The sequence below is a fragment of the Lissotriton helveticus genome, chromosome 11 (assembly GCF_964261635.1).
Source record: "Lissotriton helveticus chromosome 11, aLisHel1.1, whole genome shotgun sequence".
NCBI lineage: Eukaryota > Metazoa > Chordata > Amphibia > Caudata > Salamandridae > Lissotriton > Lissotriton helveticus.
Window position 1 is genome coordinate 108,736,568 of NC_136072.1, and position 19,924 is coordinate 108,756,491.

The 19,924-nt window shown below is 43.0% G+C and overlaps 1 protein-coding gene across 7 annotated transcripts in view; it reads left to right on the forward strand.

Annotated features, from left to right (window-relative positions):
* KCNMB2 (potassium calcium-activated channel subfamily M regulatory beta subunit 2) overlaps positions 1–19,924 on the forward strand; it is an 863,472-nt gene that overhangs the window by 772,981 nt on the left and 70,567 nt on the right. For all 7 annotated transcript variants that reach the window (XM_078665724.1, XM_078665726.1, XM_078665729.1 and 4 more), the window contains one exon: positions 9,515–9,710. In XM_078665724.1, coding sequence (XP_078521850.1) covers positions 9,515–9,710 — 196 coding nt within the window. The remainder of the gene's footprint in view (positions 1–9,514; positions 9,711–19,924) is intronic.

Below are 19,924 nucleotides of genomic sequence, written 5' to 3' on the forward strand. Positions count from 1 at the left end.
CGTGAAGGATTGCTTCTTAACAAAACCAGCATCCAGCATTGCTGCTTTTGTACCGGCCCCTAGTAACAAAACCGCTGCTACAAAACTGGTCCCCACCCTTCCAGCCTCCCAGGCAATCGCCTGATGCCCGCTACGGCCATTCCAGACCTGCTTCAGAGTCATTACGTCTGCCACGACCGTCATTTACTTGTGGACTTGCTCTTCATAAAGTATAAGCAACTTACCTGTACATAAAGAAAAAAAAAATCCCAATGTAAGAAACCTCTCGGTTACAATTTCCTGAAGACAAAAACTGATTATTTAAACATGCAAAAGATATGTTACAATTACACAACTGTAACATATCTAATGTCCATATGTAATGGACATTTCTAGGGGCTTCACTAGGAAAAATAAGGATTGCCAGAAAAGATGTCAAGGTCATGCCATTGTTATTTCTTGTGGAGACTTACAAAGCAATAGGCTTGAGGGGAATTCACACAACTTAAAAATGCACTTACTTGGCCTACACTTTCAGAGACCTTTCTGGATTGTCCAAAAAGTCCGGTAGGGCAGAAGAGAAACATACAAGAGTAGTACAGTAATACATGTAGAGTGAAGCATGCCTGTAAAGTCTACACAATTCAACCACTTCAAGGCTTAAAGGATTCATATGGTGGAACCACTGTTTCAGGCAGGAGTAAACTCTGAAGAAATCCAGACTCTTAGGGCATGATTCACAAAGGGACTCCACACTCGTGGCAGTGGCCCTAAAGTCGTGGGGGAGTCTTGGCACTCAGGGCGGAATCAGAGAAAGTTCTCATTGCAGAGAATCCTCTCCTAGTGCCGAGACTCCCCCACAACAGCAGAGCCTCCACCGCGGGTGCGGAGGCCCTTTGTGAATCAGGCTTTCAGTGTTCTATACAACATAATTTTTTATTAAGTTCAAGGCTTCAGACATGTTGATAAGACGCTTTGGAAATTGAAGATGCAAACTGGGGAGATAAATGGAAAATGAAAGTAGAGAAAACCATAGCGAAACCAAAGCGCCGTGACACGTTGCTCAAGCAGGGGCTGGTGGGGTGAGCCTGCATGGACAATAAGGAAAGTGGGCATGACTGTTTTGGGCTGCCCAAAATCTGACCTAACAGTCATTGCGCACTTTAGAAGATTGTATATGTAAATGTATTTCGATTTATATAGCGCACAAATCACCCAGGGGTCTCAAGGCGCTTGCTTAGGGAACCCGTCCTGGTATTCCCCTGTGAGATACCCCGGCAGGGTATTCACAAGGTGAAAGCCAGGCATCCCGCCGCGAGGGGCCGTAGTGGAGATTAAGCAAGCTATTGCCCAGAGTCGCAGAGTGTGACCCCGTGAGTCGAGTAGGCACCGGAGCGAGAATTGTCGAGTCCATGGAATTTTTGAGCCCGAGACCCGCCGAGGCAGGGAATCGAACCCTGGTCCACGGCTGATCTCAGCTTCCGGGTCTGCCGCCTCTAACCACTGAGCCACGCTTCCCCACGTTGTATATCATATATGTATGTAAGGAATTTGTAAAGCGCAGGAATCATCCCCGCAGGGGTATCTCCACACTAACACAGAAGACGGAGTTGGCTGGCATAGTCTCCATGACTTAGGCCTCAAATAGTTCCGTCTTCAGTAGTTTTCTGAAGCGCGCGAAGCTGGAGCATTTACGTAGCTCCTCTGGTAGGGAATTCCAGTATTTTGGGGCAGAGTAGTCGACCGTTTTACCTCCATTTCGATTTTTCTTAAAACGTTGGACCGCTAGCAGTCTTTTAGTTTGTGATCTAAGACACCGGTACGGGCGATACAGTTTAAATTTATCTGCCATATAGCTCAGGCACTTGCCAAAAACAGCTCTATGGGCAAAGCAGCAGAGCTTTAACTTTATTCTCTGGCGAATGGCAAACCAATGAAGGGACTTCAATAGTGTCCCGGAGGAGGTACGAGGAGGTGTCACATGGATTCTGCTCCTACGTAGAACTGTGCATAGAGACTTGGAACCTCAGTGAATTAGGGTGTACCAAACCTCAGCTTAGTATCCAAAATCCCCTACCAGACTAGCAAACAGTGTGTCATTGGTTCTTCCATACCCCCAATGATTAGACAACCCAGAACATGAAACTTAAAACACCTCAGGAAACGTGGAACACATGAACACTCTTTCGTTATACTCTCATACCAGCCCAAAACGAGGAGTAAATGAGTAAATGAAGACGCGTACAAGTTATTAAGGACTGAGCGTGCAGCCACATCGTACCCTCCTCCCCGGCTCTTAAGCCCCTCCCCCTCATGCAAGCTGCCGCAGTAGGAGGCCAAGATAAAATGATAATAACATTAGTTATTATCATTTTATTTTTTCCCTTCTTTTGCTGTTGCAAAGTAGTGGGGCAAATCTCCTGCGCCTTAGCGGGGGAGCTGCCACTGGTTTAGCTGTTAAAGAAATCGAATTTTTATCTCTACTCAGGATGTAATCAGTAATAACTATACACAAGATAATTAGCAGTGACTCTCTCTAGATAAGGCTGTTATTTTTAATCTATGTGATTGTAAAGTGTTTGAAGAGGCTGGTTGATTGCACTAACTCATTAATGCATTTAAATGATGTTATATTTAGAAACATAATTAAAATGAAATTATAACCGACGGTAGTTCAAAACGAGTCTGAGTTCAATTCTATTTCTTTCTATTGATTGTTTCACAGATAAAACGCATTTTAATACTCTTGTAAATTACAACATACAGTTGGAAAGCTAACAGATAACATGGTATAAGAGTTTCTTAAATTCTACAAGAACAACAGAAGAACAACTAGGTTACCAAAATAAATGAATTATCAGTTTCTTTAAACCTTTACATTTCAAAGTTCTCTTCCCACATAATACAGAGAATACATCGTTTGCTTACTTTTATACATACAGAAAAGTAAAAAACAAACCTTTCAAAAATGTTGTGGCAAATTATAGTTATAAGAATTTTGTTGAATACCACAGCGAGGACTAATCTCAGTATCTTTTACATGAAACATCGTCATACAGGTCGAACTCTACTCAAGCACTGCCGTTAATGACCAACACATATTAAGTGGATATTTGTTAATTATTAATGCATATAAGAAAGTTGCATGTTTTAAATATAATTTTTTGCACAATTCAAATTGTTGAAAAAGGGTTTGCAAATATATTTTTTTTTGAATAGCCACAAACACAACACAGTGTGGTTTTATAAATGTCAACTGTTTATCTCGGTACTGCGGCAAACTAAGGGGCACATTTACTAGAGTTTTGCGTCATTCTTGCACCACGCAATGTGGTACACGGGTGACCCAAACTTCTAAGTCAGAAATATGAAGCCATGCAGAGCCATTTTGCGTGGCTTTGAATGGCTTCAAAAAATGTGGAGTAACGAAACGCAGTGCAGATCGCTGCGTTGCCTTATTCTGCGCAAAGGTAGCATTCTCTGGGGAGAGGATGTGGTCCGCCGGCTAGATTGCTGACTTTGGTGCTGGAAACCAGGGTTCAAGCCTCGGGTCGCGTCCACATCCTGTGATTCTGGGCAAACTACTTAATCTCCCCGTGCCTGAATTTGTCCTTGTGTAACATAACCGGTGCTCCTGTAAAGCGCTCCAATGCCTTTGGGTTGAGTTTGCGCTATATAAATCTGCGTTTAAAAAAAAATCATAATAATAACTCCATGGGTGTTGCAGTGGGTGTTCCCAATGTTTTTGACGCGTTCCATGATTTACAAGACCTTTAAAATCTGAGAATGCGCATAAAAGATACGCCTCTCCGGGAGAGGCGTAACGAGGAGAAATATCTTTATTTCTTCATGTTCTTTCCTCTTTCTATGTGTGCTGCATTCTGCAGAATGATGCAAACAACATTTTGATGAAATAAACTCTTATTGCGGCTGACAGTATTGAACTGTTTTCGCATGTGGCGTGTAACTTAAATCACATAGGGAGGTTGATGAGTGTTTCCTTTGCCTTCATACAGCAGGAGGTTTGTAAAGAGCTTTTGTTATCTCTGTCTCAGTACTTCGCCAAAAGGCGGGTTTAGCTACAGAAGACATAAAGAAGAAGGCATTTCCTAGAAACGGTCCATGGTTTACTGCTTCGCTTCAGAAGATATCCACTTATCCAATCATCAAGAGTGAAGCAGAAAATTCAAGGCAGTACATTCATGAAATAGCATTTCCTAGTATTTTGAATGCCAAACTATTGAACTTAGCAGAAATCAAAACTTTCAGCAATAAAATACCACCAAGAGTAAGAAAGAATGGAATATGGAAATGGAAGAAAAGTGCAGTGAGTTGTTCACGCGAGACTCCACTTTTTAGGAATCTAAAATTAGTACCTGTGGAGTAGACTGATCCAAGTAAAATATGTGTCAACCGCGTGGGAATGACCTCATGGTTGAATTTGGCTTTATTTGTACTCAGTCTCTGGAGTAAATATAAGAAGCGAGTATTTAGCCTCCAGGAGTCACTGCTCGTGAGGCACTGAAGCCAGGCGCGTGTTGGCGATTTCCCTCAATAATCACATTTATATCTGGCGGCTTTCACTGGGCCGCTGCCGTGCCACCTTAAAATTTGGTGCAACCGTTGAACTTATTTGATGGAGTTATTTCTTTGTCTGGACTACCAGACAAGCTCTGTTGAGTGTAAAGTCCAACTGTACAAAATGAATACTTCAGCTAGCCGTCTTCAGGGATCCTCTGAAGTCACTAGTAAAAGAAGCTGAAATGACTCAACAGGTGAGAGATCAGGTTCTCGCATATACCTGCAGAGACTCTGAGGATAGCATACACAGATCCTAGATGGCGTGTGAAAAGGTATACACCACCAAGAGCGGCCTGTGCAGGTAAGATCGCTGGGGCGGGGTTGGGAGGGACTCAACAGATGATGACGAAGGAAAATTAAATAAATAATTAATTTTACCTCGTCGTGGTCCGTCGAGTTCCCCCTCACTCTACCCCACCGCTCTTACCTGCACGGGCCATTCCTGTACGCACATGTCCCACAACTCACACAAACAAAAGTCTTTTCTCTCTCTTCAAAAAGTGAGCTGAGCCCAATCAAGTAACCCCTTCAAGGAGGTGCTATCCCGCTTCCATATGTTCAATTGAATAGCAAATCTAACAATGGCTGACTCTGTATCTTGGCGTTTGAGAACACATCGGAATTCCCCTGTTCGTAGATGGACCTGGGAAAGGCATGCTCTTTCATTCACAGTTCACTGACAGAGATATCTGAGGCCTTCTAACATCTCAAAATAATGGTTCAGCTCTCCTGGATTCCCAAAATGTCTAGACATTGCTATACTAGAATGAAAAAGTTCCAGCTGGATGGGGTGTTGGGATTGTTACATTTCACTGGCCACCAAAGGCATCAGGTACTGATTTGACTAACCATGGTACAAGGAAAGGAATGTAATTAGGGAGGTAGGCAGATCACAAATTATTTATCCAAGTTCAAATATTCTGGGCCCGTTTAGTAATTTCTTTGCTTGGGGTAGGTGTTACTTACTCTTCTAATCTTGACCTACTTTCAAATTCCAGGAGTAGGCCAGGAGAACTTCAACAGTAAGTCAAAGCCCTCTGTCTTGACATGGAGTGAAGAACCTGGGAATTGGGTCCGGGACACTTCTCACTTCTGTAGCTTTAAGGCCATAATAACACTCATTTACTCAAACTATATGTCTTGTTTTTGGTTAAAGTAAAAAATGTACTGGGAAGGAAGAAACAAACTTTTCCTAAGGGAAGCAATTGGGGTAAGTAGAAAACAAAGCATCAAATAATCCTGCAATGGGCTTCTTCCCTCATCCACTCCTATTAAAGAAAAATCTCAAGATCGTGAATTCTCATTAACCGCGCACAGCAATACACCGGGGTCTCTTTAAATCCTACATGAGGTTATACCTTTTCTGCAACAATCATAAAAGGCATCATAACTTCCCAGTTGCTCTATGTAGTTGTCCTATATTCTAAATCCTGTTCCTGATCCTATATACGTGCTCTAGCGATTGCTGCTGGGGCATAATACTGCTGTTCATCTGGAATCTGGAGCCAAGCATCTGGCCCAAGTTTCACCAACTTTTTACCTCTTGAATGTGGGCCTCAGCGGGTGTCCACTGCTGGCCCAACTCAATCTACCTCCTTCGGACAACAGCCAACGTTGAGGAGGCTTTCAAAGGATCCTCCAGGGCAAACACTGGAGTCCACCTTTATATTTCCTAAGGATAGAGCCCGAAGCGTAATCACCTCTGCTTCTGCCAGCACCCCGTCCCCTTCATCAGTGACCACTATACGGTACACTGACATCACAGAAAGTTAAAGCAGTGGGCGAGATTAGTGCCTACTAGTTTCAGTTCCTGGTGAGTGCTGGTGGCCATAACCCCGCCCCCGCGAACAAATCAGGACTGAAGAGGCAATGTTGGGAAGAGGTTATTGTTCTCTTTGCAATGATACCTTTCCTTAGTGGAAACCGTCCTTGAGGATCACCCTGAGAGGACATCCTCAATTACTGATCCACTCCTTTAGACACTAGGGATGTCTTTGGGATGCAAAGTGCCACCCCAGGGCACGGGCTTTTGCAGGTTGGGGGCTTGCCCCCATTCTGCTGCTCCCAAGGCCAGTAGAAAGCAGACTAGGCATGAAGGAAATTTAATTAAAAATAGATATGGGGCATCCCACCCTAGCATTTGGCCATACCCAGCAGACCAAAAGGGGAAACACAGTCTTTCTGCACCTACCCCTCCACCCAAATGGACAGGTTTAGGTTTTCTCAAGTTTGTCCCCTGGGGTCAGAAAACCCACTAGAAACTAGGGATTTCAAAATGGTGTAAAAAAAACCTGTGGGGTGGCTGACCCTGGCTTTGTGGTCTATACCCCCATCAAAAGGGGCAATAGAGTTCTTGCTGCTCTCCAGGGTCGGATACGAGGTTTGCCCCGATTAGGGATTTTGCCCTTAATCTGCCCGTCCATGTGTAGGAAGAACACTAGACACTAGGGATTTTATAGTGGGGCAAAAAAATTGGTGGGGCATCCTACAACAGCATTGGTCTAGACCCCTACACCAGAACTTGCCCAACAGTCTTTCAGCTCCCTTAGAGATTGATTGGGACAATTCTGTCCTGGGGGGGGTGGGGGGGGAATAAACACTAGCACTTCCCAAAAAGAAAAAGAAAAGTAAAAGAAAGTGCATGCCACATGAGGCCTCCAGGCTTCAACAAAGGAAGTAGCAAGGCCTTTAATAAAATATGCACGCTCCAGGAGAAGTGCCCCAGAATGCCCTGAGGGGCTTGCAATTGACAAAACCTGTTCTGCTGCTTCTGGTGGCCCCAGGACCATCACCAACTACCTAAAAAGTGTGGGGGAGCTGCAGGAGCATCACAGCTTCCCCCAAAAAGGCCCAAAGAATACTAATAAAAGTACTGACTGTAGGTTTAGTGGGACCCAGACAGGATGAACAAACCAGGATTTTCTTCAGGTTTTTAACACTTTCCGTGCTCATGACGAGCTCGTCACAAGCACAGTGGTGCTGCACGTGGCCCCCCGCACAGCAGGTGAATAAGCCCCGCAGTTCACAAGGCTGGAGCATGTGTTATACAGCTTGGATTGCAGCACCATCTAGGGGTCAAGTTAATGGCTGCGGTTACAGTGCCCTAAAGGAAGATACAGTGCTCTCTAGGGGCTTAGTATATTGTTATATGTTGTGTGATCAAAATGTTATGTCTTCTAGGGGCTGTTTTTATGATTGCATTTTCATGACTTGTAAGTATATAAAAAAGCACTCGGACACAAGTGAAGTTCGTTTTGAAAATGCTTTATTGATAAATAGTGTTGACAGTGATTACTGGTCAAAGTGCATATGCCTTATTAACATTATTAAGTGAATTTACGCATGCTTATTACAGATTATTACATTCACTCCTAAAATGATGATGTATCTGTCATGTGGTTTGTTGATCTTGAACCTTTGACCAGGTCAATAGTCTTACCTGATTTGTTTATGTGACCCTTTAGGGAGTCAGAGGTGATTATGCAGTGTCATCAATGGTATTTCCACCAGCCTTATGTATATTTGTAAAGTACTGCATAGTATTTAGGAGTGTGTGTGTAATAAATGTACTTTTACTTTTCTAAAGAAAAAGAACATGCTGACAATTATTTATTGAGTGTGCCAGCGAATAGTGAATACTAGCCCACAGCAACTCCCTTGAGTAGGCCTTGGACTGCTCTGCCTTGCTACCCTGAGATAGTCAAGCGCTAAAATGGAGTGATTGGTTCCGAGTGGAGGGCAAATGTGGATCCATTACTTGTGCAGATCCACACAACTAATGGCCTGTTTCCCGATGATCTCCAAATGCAACAGAGTGCCCTGTCTGCCAAGCCCTCAGTCCACACGCATCACTTAGAGGCAGGCAGACTGTAAGACTTCTCTTTTGGCGGGCCCCCATTGGCTCCATCAATGGAAGGCTTTCTCTCATGTCAAGATAGATAGGGGCCATCGGAAGAAGGGTGGACAGAGTAATGTCCAATTTGTTCTGCTTGTCACCACCAGAGAAAACCTGGCAGTAAGGGTCAGAAAAAACAATAATGACCAAGACAGCTTGGAAGAAAACTTATAAGGCATACAAGTGATTCGTTTTTTTTGTTTTTAAAAAAGAAACTCACACTTTGGGAGCTTTTTTTTCAACACAATTTATTTTTTACATTTTGTGGACCGCCAACAAAACCGATGACGAACATCCACCAAACATTTTATACCTTGAAGGGAACAGCTATGAAGGCAGTTCCCTTCAAGGTGTAGAGATGGCTACTGGGCTGGCGAACATCTCTAAATCTGCTGGAAGATAGTTCATCAGGGTGGCAAAAGTAATGTCCTTTGCCACCATGACAGACAGAATCTCATGTTAAATTTAAAATCAGGACCTTACTTTTTTAAATTGGCAGTCTCGGCTGAAGTATCTATTAATGATTTATTCTTATTAATACTTTTAAAATGTAAGATTATGGGTCTGATTTAGATTTCGGCAGACGGGTTACTCCATCCCAACATTAACGGATATACCGTCCGCCGAAATATAAATCCCATAGGTAATATTGGGATTTAAATTTCGCTAGACGGGATATCTTCACCGCTGGGATGGAGTATCCCATCCGCTGAAATCTAAACCAGGCCGAAAGTCTTTTTTTTCTTAGTTCTTTACATCTATGGATGTACTCCAGTGGCTTAGAATGAGCACAAATGAAAGCAAGGGAAATGGATCTCCACCCCCACCATTTGAGTATCAAAAATAACTATTATTGATTAGCAGAGGGCCTCTCAAACCCCTGGGATGCAGTGCCGTTGCATGATTGATATTTATACCCATGATGTATTGTCTGTAGTTTTGTTTCAGTACAGCATTTCACCTATCTTGAGTTATGATGCACTTAACAAGTATCTAATAAATATTAATACTCCATGGGGAGAATTTATGTTAATATTGTCACATGTTTTCTTTGCTCAGCGTTTGGACGCAAGAGACGCAGTGTGTACTGTTGAACGCCTCCATCACAGAGACATTTAACTGCTCCTTCAGCTGCGGCCCAGACTGCTGGAAGATCTCGCATTATCCTTGCCTACAGGTTTATGTAAATCTGACTTCTTCCGGGCAGAAGTTCCTCCTTTATCACACTGAAGAGACAATGAAAATCAATTCTGAGGTAGGAGAATATGTTTTGAAGAAGCATTTCATTTCCTTTTTATTTTTAGAAACTTCTAATTTTTAGGTCTGGTGTTAGTCAAAACCTTTATTTATTTTACAAAAATGTTTTGTACAGTATACTTATAGGGACTTTCAATAACCCTCTTCAACTATTGGTCTGTTGTTGTGTCATTCACGTTTATGCTCCACCTACTACAACATACAGCATGGGGCAGCCCAATCAGCAATAGGTTAACTTCACTGTGAGTGAAGGCATTCCCCCCTTTCACAAGGAACACATCCACACACAAAGTAGTTCTCTTCATTGCCAGAGACAAATATGGTAATGTGTCCTATTTGATACTAAAAAAATGTTTTTGCGTTTAGGGAATTTTTTTTTTTTAGATTTTTGAGGGCCTGGCAACCTTCCTAACAAAAAAGCTTTGCACAAACCATGACAAAACAAAATACCCACCGACAAAGGAAAAAGACTGACAGCCAATGCCTTTTATTTATGTTGATGTATGTATGAATGTATGTAATAGCTTGTATTTGTTTGTTGATGTATGTATGTATGACTGTAATGCCTTTTATTTTATGTTTATGCATGTATGATTGTATGTATTGCATTTTATTTTATGTTGATGCATGTATGTATAAAATGCCTTTTATTTTATGATGATGTATTTATGAATGTATGTAATGCCTTTTATTTTTTGTTTATGTATGTATGTATGTATGTATGTAAGTATGTATGTATCTAATGCCTTTTATTTTATGTTGATTTTGGCAATGGGTCACTTGACTTATAAGCCAGCCTATTCCTCTATGTTGCTGTTTAATTACTCCTCTGTGAAAATAAGTGGTTTCTTTATAAAGAAACTGTGCATGCAACGTAAACAGTACATTTCTGTGTTTTTATGAGGGCTGAGACGAAGGACGTCGGCCTCGCTGGCCATCAGAATGAGAGTGCTTTTAGTTGAGCAAACACTGGGTCTGTTGATAGCTGTTCCCATAGCACAGCAACGTGCAGTCAATAAACCACCCGCAGCACTCGCCATCTGCCGGAGAGGAGGTTTTTGATAAGCACACGCGTCAGATGTGAAGCTTGCCTCCGTTCTGGGGCTCCCTGCTGGGATATTTTAAAGGGCAGCTCACCGCCTTTCAGATTAGAAGCCCCACTGAAGTTATCAACACGCCTTTTTATCACTGATGCAGTCTGTTGTCGTTAACATGTTTTCGTCCATCTTTAGAATTAGCTGGATAGGCGGTATGGTTAACCCAGGGAGGGCTGTAGCAGTTTAAACTCTGGAACACAGTGAGAATGAGGGCCTGGGAGGGCATTAGAGTGTCTGATGCATGTGCCCTATTTCAGGCCCCTCACCAGCCTCGTTTACTTCACAAAATGCCCTGTAGATGGCGCTTTTTAAGGAACCCTTGAGCCATCAGCCTTTTTTGGCATCACCTACCCTGTCTCCCCCACTGTCCCTTTACTTCAACTGGCTTACTCTTCCCATAGAACCAGACTTACCCCAAACCAAGGCTGCCTGGCACCCAAGAGCTTGGCCATCAGTAACTACCCCAAGACAGCTGACACCGCCACTAGGCAACATGTGAGCATTCTACAAAACAAGTCATAACAAATCCATACTCGCATTTTGAAGTACCTGGTCTTACATGCAGGCTGCAGTGCTTTTAACGGCACCCCCTTTTAACCTAAAAGAGGGACTGTGATGCTAATTTTGCCCGAAATGTGTGTTGAGAAGCAGCAGATAGTTATTGCCTGACCTGTAGTCAACCTATGGTTATTTTTCAGTATTTTTACTTTTTCTTATTTATTTACTTTTTATTGTACTTTAGTTTATTTATTTATTTATTATTTATTTATTTTTTAGGTTTTTTAATGTCCTTTAGTTTTTACTGTCCTAAAAGTGAGCAACGGTACCTGAGCAGTTTAGTTGAAGTAGGGAACAAGTTTAGAGCGTGAATGATAATCATAGGAAGAGAAGGACGTGCATGCAAAGTGCAGCAGGAGACAGATGGCGAGCAGTTGGAAAGGTCTTCAAGATAACATTTGCAGGGAACCAGTCAGCCTTGTGTCTAACATGAGGTGGCTTGCAGGTTCAAAGGAGGGTTCGATTAGAAGTGACTGACCCCCTGGGGTGGATTTGAGCATTGGTATGGAAGCCAGGAGTAACTCCATTGGTAGAGAGTTCTGGATTCTTGAGGTACTCCTGGAGAAAATGTGTTTCCTGATGAACTTCTAACTATGGCCACTTTATCTACCGGCACACTTGGACTTCCGAACCTATTATGTAGAATCCTGCTTTATTGTATCAACCCCAAGACAACGTGCACTCTATGAGGTTATCTCAGGACTCACGTACTACCTCAATGCTGCTCAGCACACTTGGACTGCCGAACTTATATGTAGAATACTGCTTATTGTTTGAATCTTGCTAAAAAACTGTTGTGAAGCGCTCCGATACCCTCGGGTCAAGCTAGTGCTATATAAAACTCCTTAATAAATAAATAAAATCTACCAAATGTATTTGGGGATATCCTTTTGCAGTGTCTTGTAGATGATACAGGTAGTGCTTCTTGCCTCACGGGACAAGCAGTTCAGTGATAGCAAGAAAAGGGTGATGTGGTTGAATGTCTTTGTATTGGAGATAAGACGGGCAGTGGAGTACAGGATTGCTACTTTTGGGGCAAATCATGTCCTGGTAAAGCCTGTGACTGGTGTCTAGCTGCCTTTAAATCTGGGCACCACCATGGCCTGTGACTAGCATCCTCAGGTCTGACATGGAATAATGCCTTATATGGTTCTAAGATGGTATTTGGCACTCTTTGCTACTGCCTGCATGCTACTGTCTGACCTTTAACCCCTCCCATGCTCGTGACGGAACCGTTCCGTCACGAGCCTCGGGTGGGCTGTGCTGGTGATGGAACGGTTCCGTCACGGCCCGCTCGCCGCGCCTGCGCGGCGCGAATTCCGCGCCTGCGCTGAGCGTTCTGAAGAGCGGGCGGGGCCGTGACGGAACCGTTCCGTCACAAGCACAGCTCACCCGAGGGCCGTGACGGAGCGGTTCCGTCACGAGCACGGGACCGCCGCGCGGCCCCGCCTCCCCCTTAGCACTGCGGCGGAATAGCCGCCACAGCGAAGGGGTTAATCGGTCAATTCAAATGTCCTATTGGGTAGAAGTGGTTGTATATAGGTAAGTTGTCATAGATCAGTCTGCTCATTAGCTACTTTTTCACAGTACAGCTTACAATCCCCTCAATTTTATTTTCAAAATGATAGCATGTGGGTTTTCATGAAAATTATTAACAAGGAAACATACCAATCAATTTGTATGTATAGACCTGGACATTAGCTGGAATCTATTTAGTTACATCAAGAAACATAAAAATACTTGTTCGGATGCTTAGCAGACTAACACCTAACACCTCAAGCACATTGGTGTGAAACTGGGGACGTTTTCTACAGTAATACACTGGGCAAAATTACTGTAATTAGCTCTAGTTAATTCATCAGTCAAAATCACACACTAAACTTTGTGATATCATTGCATGTGCAATTTCTAAACCTTCTCACATTATTTTGATGATTATAAAGATCTAGGGCCATAGACGAGAACAGTAAGGGGACAGCCACCACAAAAAGGTGGATGTTTTGTTCCCTCTTCTCTTCACAATTTCACATCCATCTCGGGGTCTCGATGCAGCCAAAGTAGGTGGTAGACTGCCTATTTAATTTAGGATTGGTGACGCCACCCCCATTTCTGGCGGTATCACTTTTATGCAATGTCCCCTTAGCTGGCATGGTAGTCCCGCACAGAAAAATGCAGAAATTTCCCTGACTTTGCAAAGACTATGGCTGGATGGCTTGCACAGCCAGCACACTTCTGGGGTCACAGTCGGGGGAATAGAAGCGCAACACTGCCGTCCGTATTACAAGTTAACTTCCCGACAAGCCGACTGCGGCAGTCGCACTGCTACTTACAGATTGGCAGAAACAAAGGATTTGGGGTGCATACTCGCTCCTTTCCTGTTCTTCCCTGCAGATTTTGACGTGGATCCCTTTCTCCAGGTCCCCTTACACAGGTGAATCTTCACCCTGAGGAATACGACCCTGTCTTCGGCGAAATACAGGTAAGTACTGTGGTACCATATACCCATTACCTGGACTGCCCACATATGGGTCGGACTCCAGTAATGGGTAGGTGGTATTTTTCCACATATATCCTGCAAATGTGTGCATTCGACACATATGCAGTTGGAATGTACACACAAGCATTGATATATATATGAAAATACATTGCCCACTGCCCAAGACTTCCACAGCCACACAGCCGGAAACACGCAATACGGCGGTCAGAAGGCCACAGACGCACTGGTCTCCTAACAGACACAGTCCATTGGCGGCTGGACTGCTGAACCCCTAATACGACCCTAGGTGTTTAAATGTGGTTGCACACCAGCATTAAATCAGACTTTTTATTCTAGCCATGAACCACATATGTACTCTGACAAGTTAGAAAATAAATAAGGCTAATTATCTCATTATATCACTGATTTTGGTTAACATTGTAAGAATTATTTCACTGTTTCAAAGTTGATGTAGTATAGAATTAAAGCTCAAAACTGTGTTTAGGAATAGGTCCTGTTTTTTTCTTGGTTTGTGTCACCGTGTGTGAGTGAAGCATTGGATAACTGCTTTAAGGGGTTGTCACAAATATCCTTTATCCAGGCCCAGCGCTTAGTCAGCAAAGAAACAGGCCACAACGGAGAAGGAGCCTTCTCCTGCGGGCACCTTGAAGCCTAGAGGTGGGTTAACTGTGACAGCAGCCAGGTGTAACTTTGAGCAGTGCCGGAACCAGAGAAAACAAGAATTTTCAAATCCCTTCTTTGGAGCGAGTCACATGACCACTGCGTTCATCCATTCTAACCCTGTGGGCCACAGCCAAGGATGGGAGACTGCTTTAGTGGATGGAGAGAAGAGGGCTATCAGTGCTAGAGTGGGACAAAAGTAGTGACCATTCGTAACAAAGCATAAAACACTGGAGTCCATGACTGACAGTAGCAACACGCTCCTGTTAAGAATGAGGGTTCAATCCAGGGCTGCTGTTGGAGCTTTTTTTTTGTCTGCGAAAGGATCACAAAGTGAAAGGTGATGCCATAGATTTCTCTTCTCAAAATAAAGTATGGCATTCTGGGACAGTAGAGTTGTCCAAAAAGCCAGAAAAGGTAGGCTGTTCTTAGGTTCTTGGGTAATCCTTTTTCAGTATTCACTGACCCTCACCAACCAAGGTGGCATGCTCCATCATTGGATCGTGGGTGGGTGATGCAATACCAAACAGGCTTCTTATGGAGCAGTTTGCAGAGATCTTTTATCATGTACTCATGTGTGATTAGGTGACATTGAACATCCCATAGAGAAAAGATTTTTTCAAAGGGAATTAAAAAAATGGAATGGACATAGTAAGCTATATGTTTCTCTCCTGAAAGTGGAGTCATTTCACTGCCCTTTCCTGAACCATGGGCAGTAAAACAGCGATCCTAATCCTTGATGCAATATGTCCCTTGTCTAAGGATCTTAATAAAGCGTCATGCAGCCATTCTGCATTGCCCAGCATTGCGTCTACATTTGAACTTTCTGCAAACATATCAACCTTTGACTCATCCTATGGTGAATAGTGCCCTGGAATTGCAAACCAATGGAATTTGTTAGAGTGCTGGTACAAACACATACTGAGGTTATCAACCTCTTCCCATTTGCATCCAGAGTGGGTCATGTTAATGTAATCCTACTTGCAGGTTGGTGGTTCTGCGTAATGCTTATGTTGTTGCTTACAGGGGTTTGTTTGAGAACCAGGTCCTGAACTCCAAATCCAACCGTGCCCTTCGAGAGGTTTCTAAACCACTGTAGTTGGCCAGTTGCTAGGCATTTTGCTATCACTGTGGTTTGTAACCTTATTATCTACTAGCTAGGCTCTGTGTCCAAACCAAAGCTATTCAGACTCATTTACAGACCCTTGAATGTGTTTGATTAACATTTTTTAATAAAACAATTTTCTCAGTGATCCACCCTTTAAGGACCAGGTCATCAAGCTAGTAGAAGTGGCATGATATTTGAAATTTAGATTACAAGAGCAAGACACTGGGTGACTTTCCAAATGCCTCCTAACTGGCCTGCCAGCCATTAACTACTTGATTTAATAAACTAAGTGTAGGAGTGGAAAAGGCCCTTCTGGTGCCCACCACCATAGTCATGAGTTTCCAGGAAGAACTACAAGACCCAGGAGGGATGGGTAGGGATATAGCTTCGGCTGGAATGTTTTTGAACTGATTCCCCTCATATGCAATCTTGGTTTGGTAGTTGTGTCTGCAGGTCTGCTGTGTCTGAGCCGGTTTTTCTCATTTCACTAAAGAGATTTTAATGTGTTCATTTTCTGAATAGGGATCTTAAATATATATATATAAAGTATACGCTTTACCACAACATCAGCAAACGCGCCCGAGAAGAAAAGCAGAAAATTGGACAGGTTGGACTGGTCATGGCTGCTAATGGTACTAAGTAATAAACATACCTAACCAAGAGGCAACACTAAACGTAAGAGAAGAGAAGCTGGTTGTTATCACGGAGGGAACAAAGCATGACACACTTTCGATCTATTCCTGGAATGTTCACGGGTTCAAAGATATGGACCAGGACCACGAAACACTAGTTTTTTTATCAACAATTAGATATAATCATGCTTCAGGAAACCTGGAACCTGACTCCAGTTGCAATTCCTGGATTCAAGGAACACCATATCCTCGCTGAAAAGATTTTCAAACTTTGGGCACCCGCGAGGAGGCCTGTCACTATACACCTCACAAAAGTATAATTGGTTAACCAAAGAACTGGACGTGGGGGCCAACTGGGTACAGGTGAATAAAATCCCTGGAATATCTACTTCAAATAACCCAAAGTGGGAACTCCTACTAATGAACGTCTACGTACACCCTGAGAGAAAGACCCAGCAAGAAAGATACTCCATTTTAATGGCCCTGATCAAAACTTTGCAAAGATCTTATGCGCACTGCCCCATGTTCATCTCTGGAGACTTTAACAGCAATCTCATAAGCAAAGACCAAATAAAAGAAAAGAGGTTAGGGAACCAGGAAGGCCGAACATTAACGAAAAAGATAAAAGATCTGGGACTGTCCATCTTGAATGGAAAAGCAAAGGGGGATACACCAGCGGCAATAACGTATTTGAGTGGTAAAAATAGACTTTACCATCGTCAGTAACGAGTTACTCACTTGCATTGATTCCTTTTGCATCACCCAGCGCACAGAAAGTGATAATTTTCCTCAAATAACAATAATGTCTAATTCCATCACATGGGCCAAAAAAATTAACTCCCTTATACAACCCTCCGAAAGGTTTAACTTGCGGAAATTGAAATGGCGAGGGGGAAACCTGAAAATTATACAGGAGACGGTAAGGGAGCTTGTGAGCGAACTGGGGTCACAATCAGACGAAGAACGTGTAAAAAACTGGGAACATTTGGCCCAAGCAATTACCAGAAAATTTCCAGCACCATCTGGCAGTCAAAGAAGATCTAACTCGAGGAGGGATCCCTGGTTCAGTAACGACCTGAGAGATCAAAAGAGTAGGATCTCAAGAGAGGTACGAATTCAAACCCAAGTGACAAGACTAGGCAATAAACCAAATAAAAGTAAATTGAAAGAACTAAGGAGCCATTACAAGAAAACATTGAGGCACGCTAAAATGGCTTACAAGGAATCGATTTGGACAAACTTACTGAATGCAAGTAAATTGCCAAGTAGCAGGGACTTTTGGGGCATTATAAATAACCTGAATAAGGGAGCAAGACTCCGACAAGAACCCGGAATTGGAGCCGAAGCGTGAATTGAGCATGTGGGGGTTATGTATACCAGTACGGCAATAGGGCCCATTGAAGGGTCGCAAGGGTCAACTTTCGTAATGGAAGAAAGGAAAGTAAAATCTAAGCGGGAAAACCTGGTTCTGAAAAACCCATTACAGGCAGTAGATGGCAGTGATCAAAACACCCCGATGACCAGAAAACAATTACGCGATATTATACTAAGGCTCAAAACCGAAGGAGCGGCAGGTCCAAATGGTCTCCCCAATGCATTCTTTAAGGACAACCCAGATTATTGGTCGACGAACCTAACTCCACTCTTCAACCGCATCTTTACACACAGTGAAGTCCCCGACTCATGGAAAGGGACCATAATCCATCCTATATTTAAACAAGGTGATCGTCGAAATCCAGGTAATTACAGGCTCATATCCCTAATTGATGTTGAGGCCAAGCTCTATGCCTCCTGCCTCCTCGCCCAGCTGCAGGAGTGGACGGACAACAACAACTTAATTCCATACTTTCAAACAGGTTTTAGACAAGGGATGGGCACTATAACAAACCTGGCAATCCTTGCAATTCTAACTGAAAAGGCACAAAAAAGGAGAACGCGATTGTACGCATGTTTTATTGACATAAAATCTGCCTTCGATCGAGTAAACAGAGGGAGACTCTGGAAAAAGCTAAAGGCATGGGGTCTACCGAATCGGTTATTAAATGCGATTACTGACCTACACAGCGACACCTGGGCGAGAGTAAAATTGAGCGAAGGACACAGTACGACAGCGAGCATCGACACGCAGCAAGGATTAAAACAAGGCTGCGTGTTAGCACCAATCCTATTTAATTTGTTCCTCTTAGACCTTGGTAAATACATGGAAGTAGCTGACTGCCACCTGCCGATAATGGCCAATAAGCAGATTTCCGTTTTACAGTATGCGGATGATATTGTTTTGTTAAGCAAAACTCCCATCTGCCTTCAAAGAGCTATCAACAACTTAGTATCCTACCTGGACCAAGAAAATCTGGAACTTAACAAAGGAAAAACAAAGGTTGTCCGTTTGGTGGATTCACACAAAATTAAGTTCAAATGGACAGTAAAAGGGACGAAGGTTGAAGAGCAAGGTTCATATAAATACCTTGGTATCACAATAGGGCAGGGTACAACCTATAAGGAGCATAAACTTGTTACTAAAGCAAAAGCACAGTCACTAATTTTTGCCTACTAACAACTAAAAACTAAATTGGACTGCCCAAATAATAACCACCTTCTAAAAGTAATGTCAGCCCAAAGTATGCCTACTTTGTCATACGGCTTAGTCACATGGTGTGGTAAAGAGGTGGAGCTGCTCAATGACCTCCAGACAAGGATCTATAAAGCCGTTTTTAATTTGCCAAAGTCAGCCTCTCCATCTCAAGTCCGGCTAGAATTCGGCCTTCTAAATCAAAAAGTTCGGAGCATGAGCGGGTTCCTAAAGCTCTGCCACAAATTCCAATCTGCAGAACCAGATTCAATGGACAGACTATGTTGGGAAGAAATTAAGCCCCAGACGGGTCAAGAACCATCAAACTTATGGGGAAGTTACCTGAGAACCTGCCTGGCTGTCCTTGAAATATAAGCAGATTGGGAAAAAAGCCAAGAAAAAACAACTTTTAGTAAGGTGATAAACAACGCAGCAAAAAAGAAATCCTTTCTGGAGGACAAAATTACAACATCTAAACATAGGCACGGGTGGACAATTATTTCTTCCTACAAAGTATTGAAACCTCAAGCTTACCTAACATCCCACTTTAGCTGGCACCTAAAGAAGTCTTACATAAACTACAGGATGGGTTTGCACGCTACGAAAGATTTACGGCCGTCTTGGAAACAACCCAAACAAATACCTCAGTGTCGCCTGTGCGGCTACCAAAATGAATCCCTAACTCACCTTTTTTGCGTTTGTCCAGCAGTTACAGCTTGGAGGAGATACTACCTAAGACCTATCTTTATTGAACTCAAAATTCGCACGTGCAGGCAAGCCGTTATACGCTGATGGACGGCTCTTCTATTATCCTGGCCTGCCGAGGAGTGAAATACCTGGCAGAAGTTAAAAAACTATTACTCAAAGCTGATCAGGAGGGGATCAGAGAGGCCTGAGCAACTGGACATAGTTTTATTTGGAATAAGTTGTGCAATAAAAGGACTAACAATTAGACCTCCTTAGAAAAGCAGGACTAAATTGTAACTGTAAATTAGACCTACTCAGAAATGCCGGACTAAATTTCAACTATTGTACTTTTTAAAAATATTTTATGTGTTGGTAGAATCCTCACACTGTAATTAATAGGATAC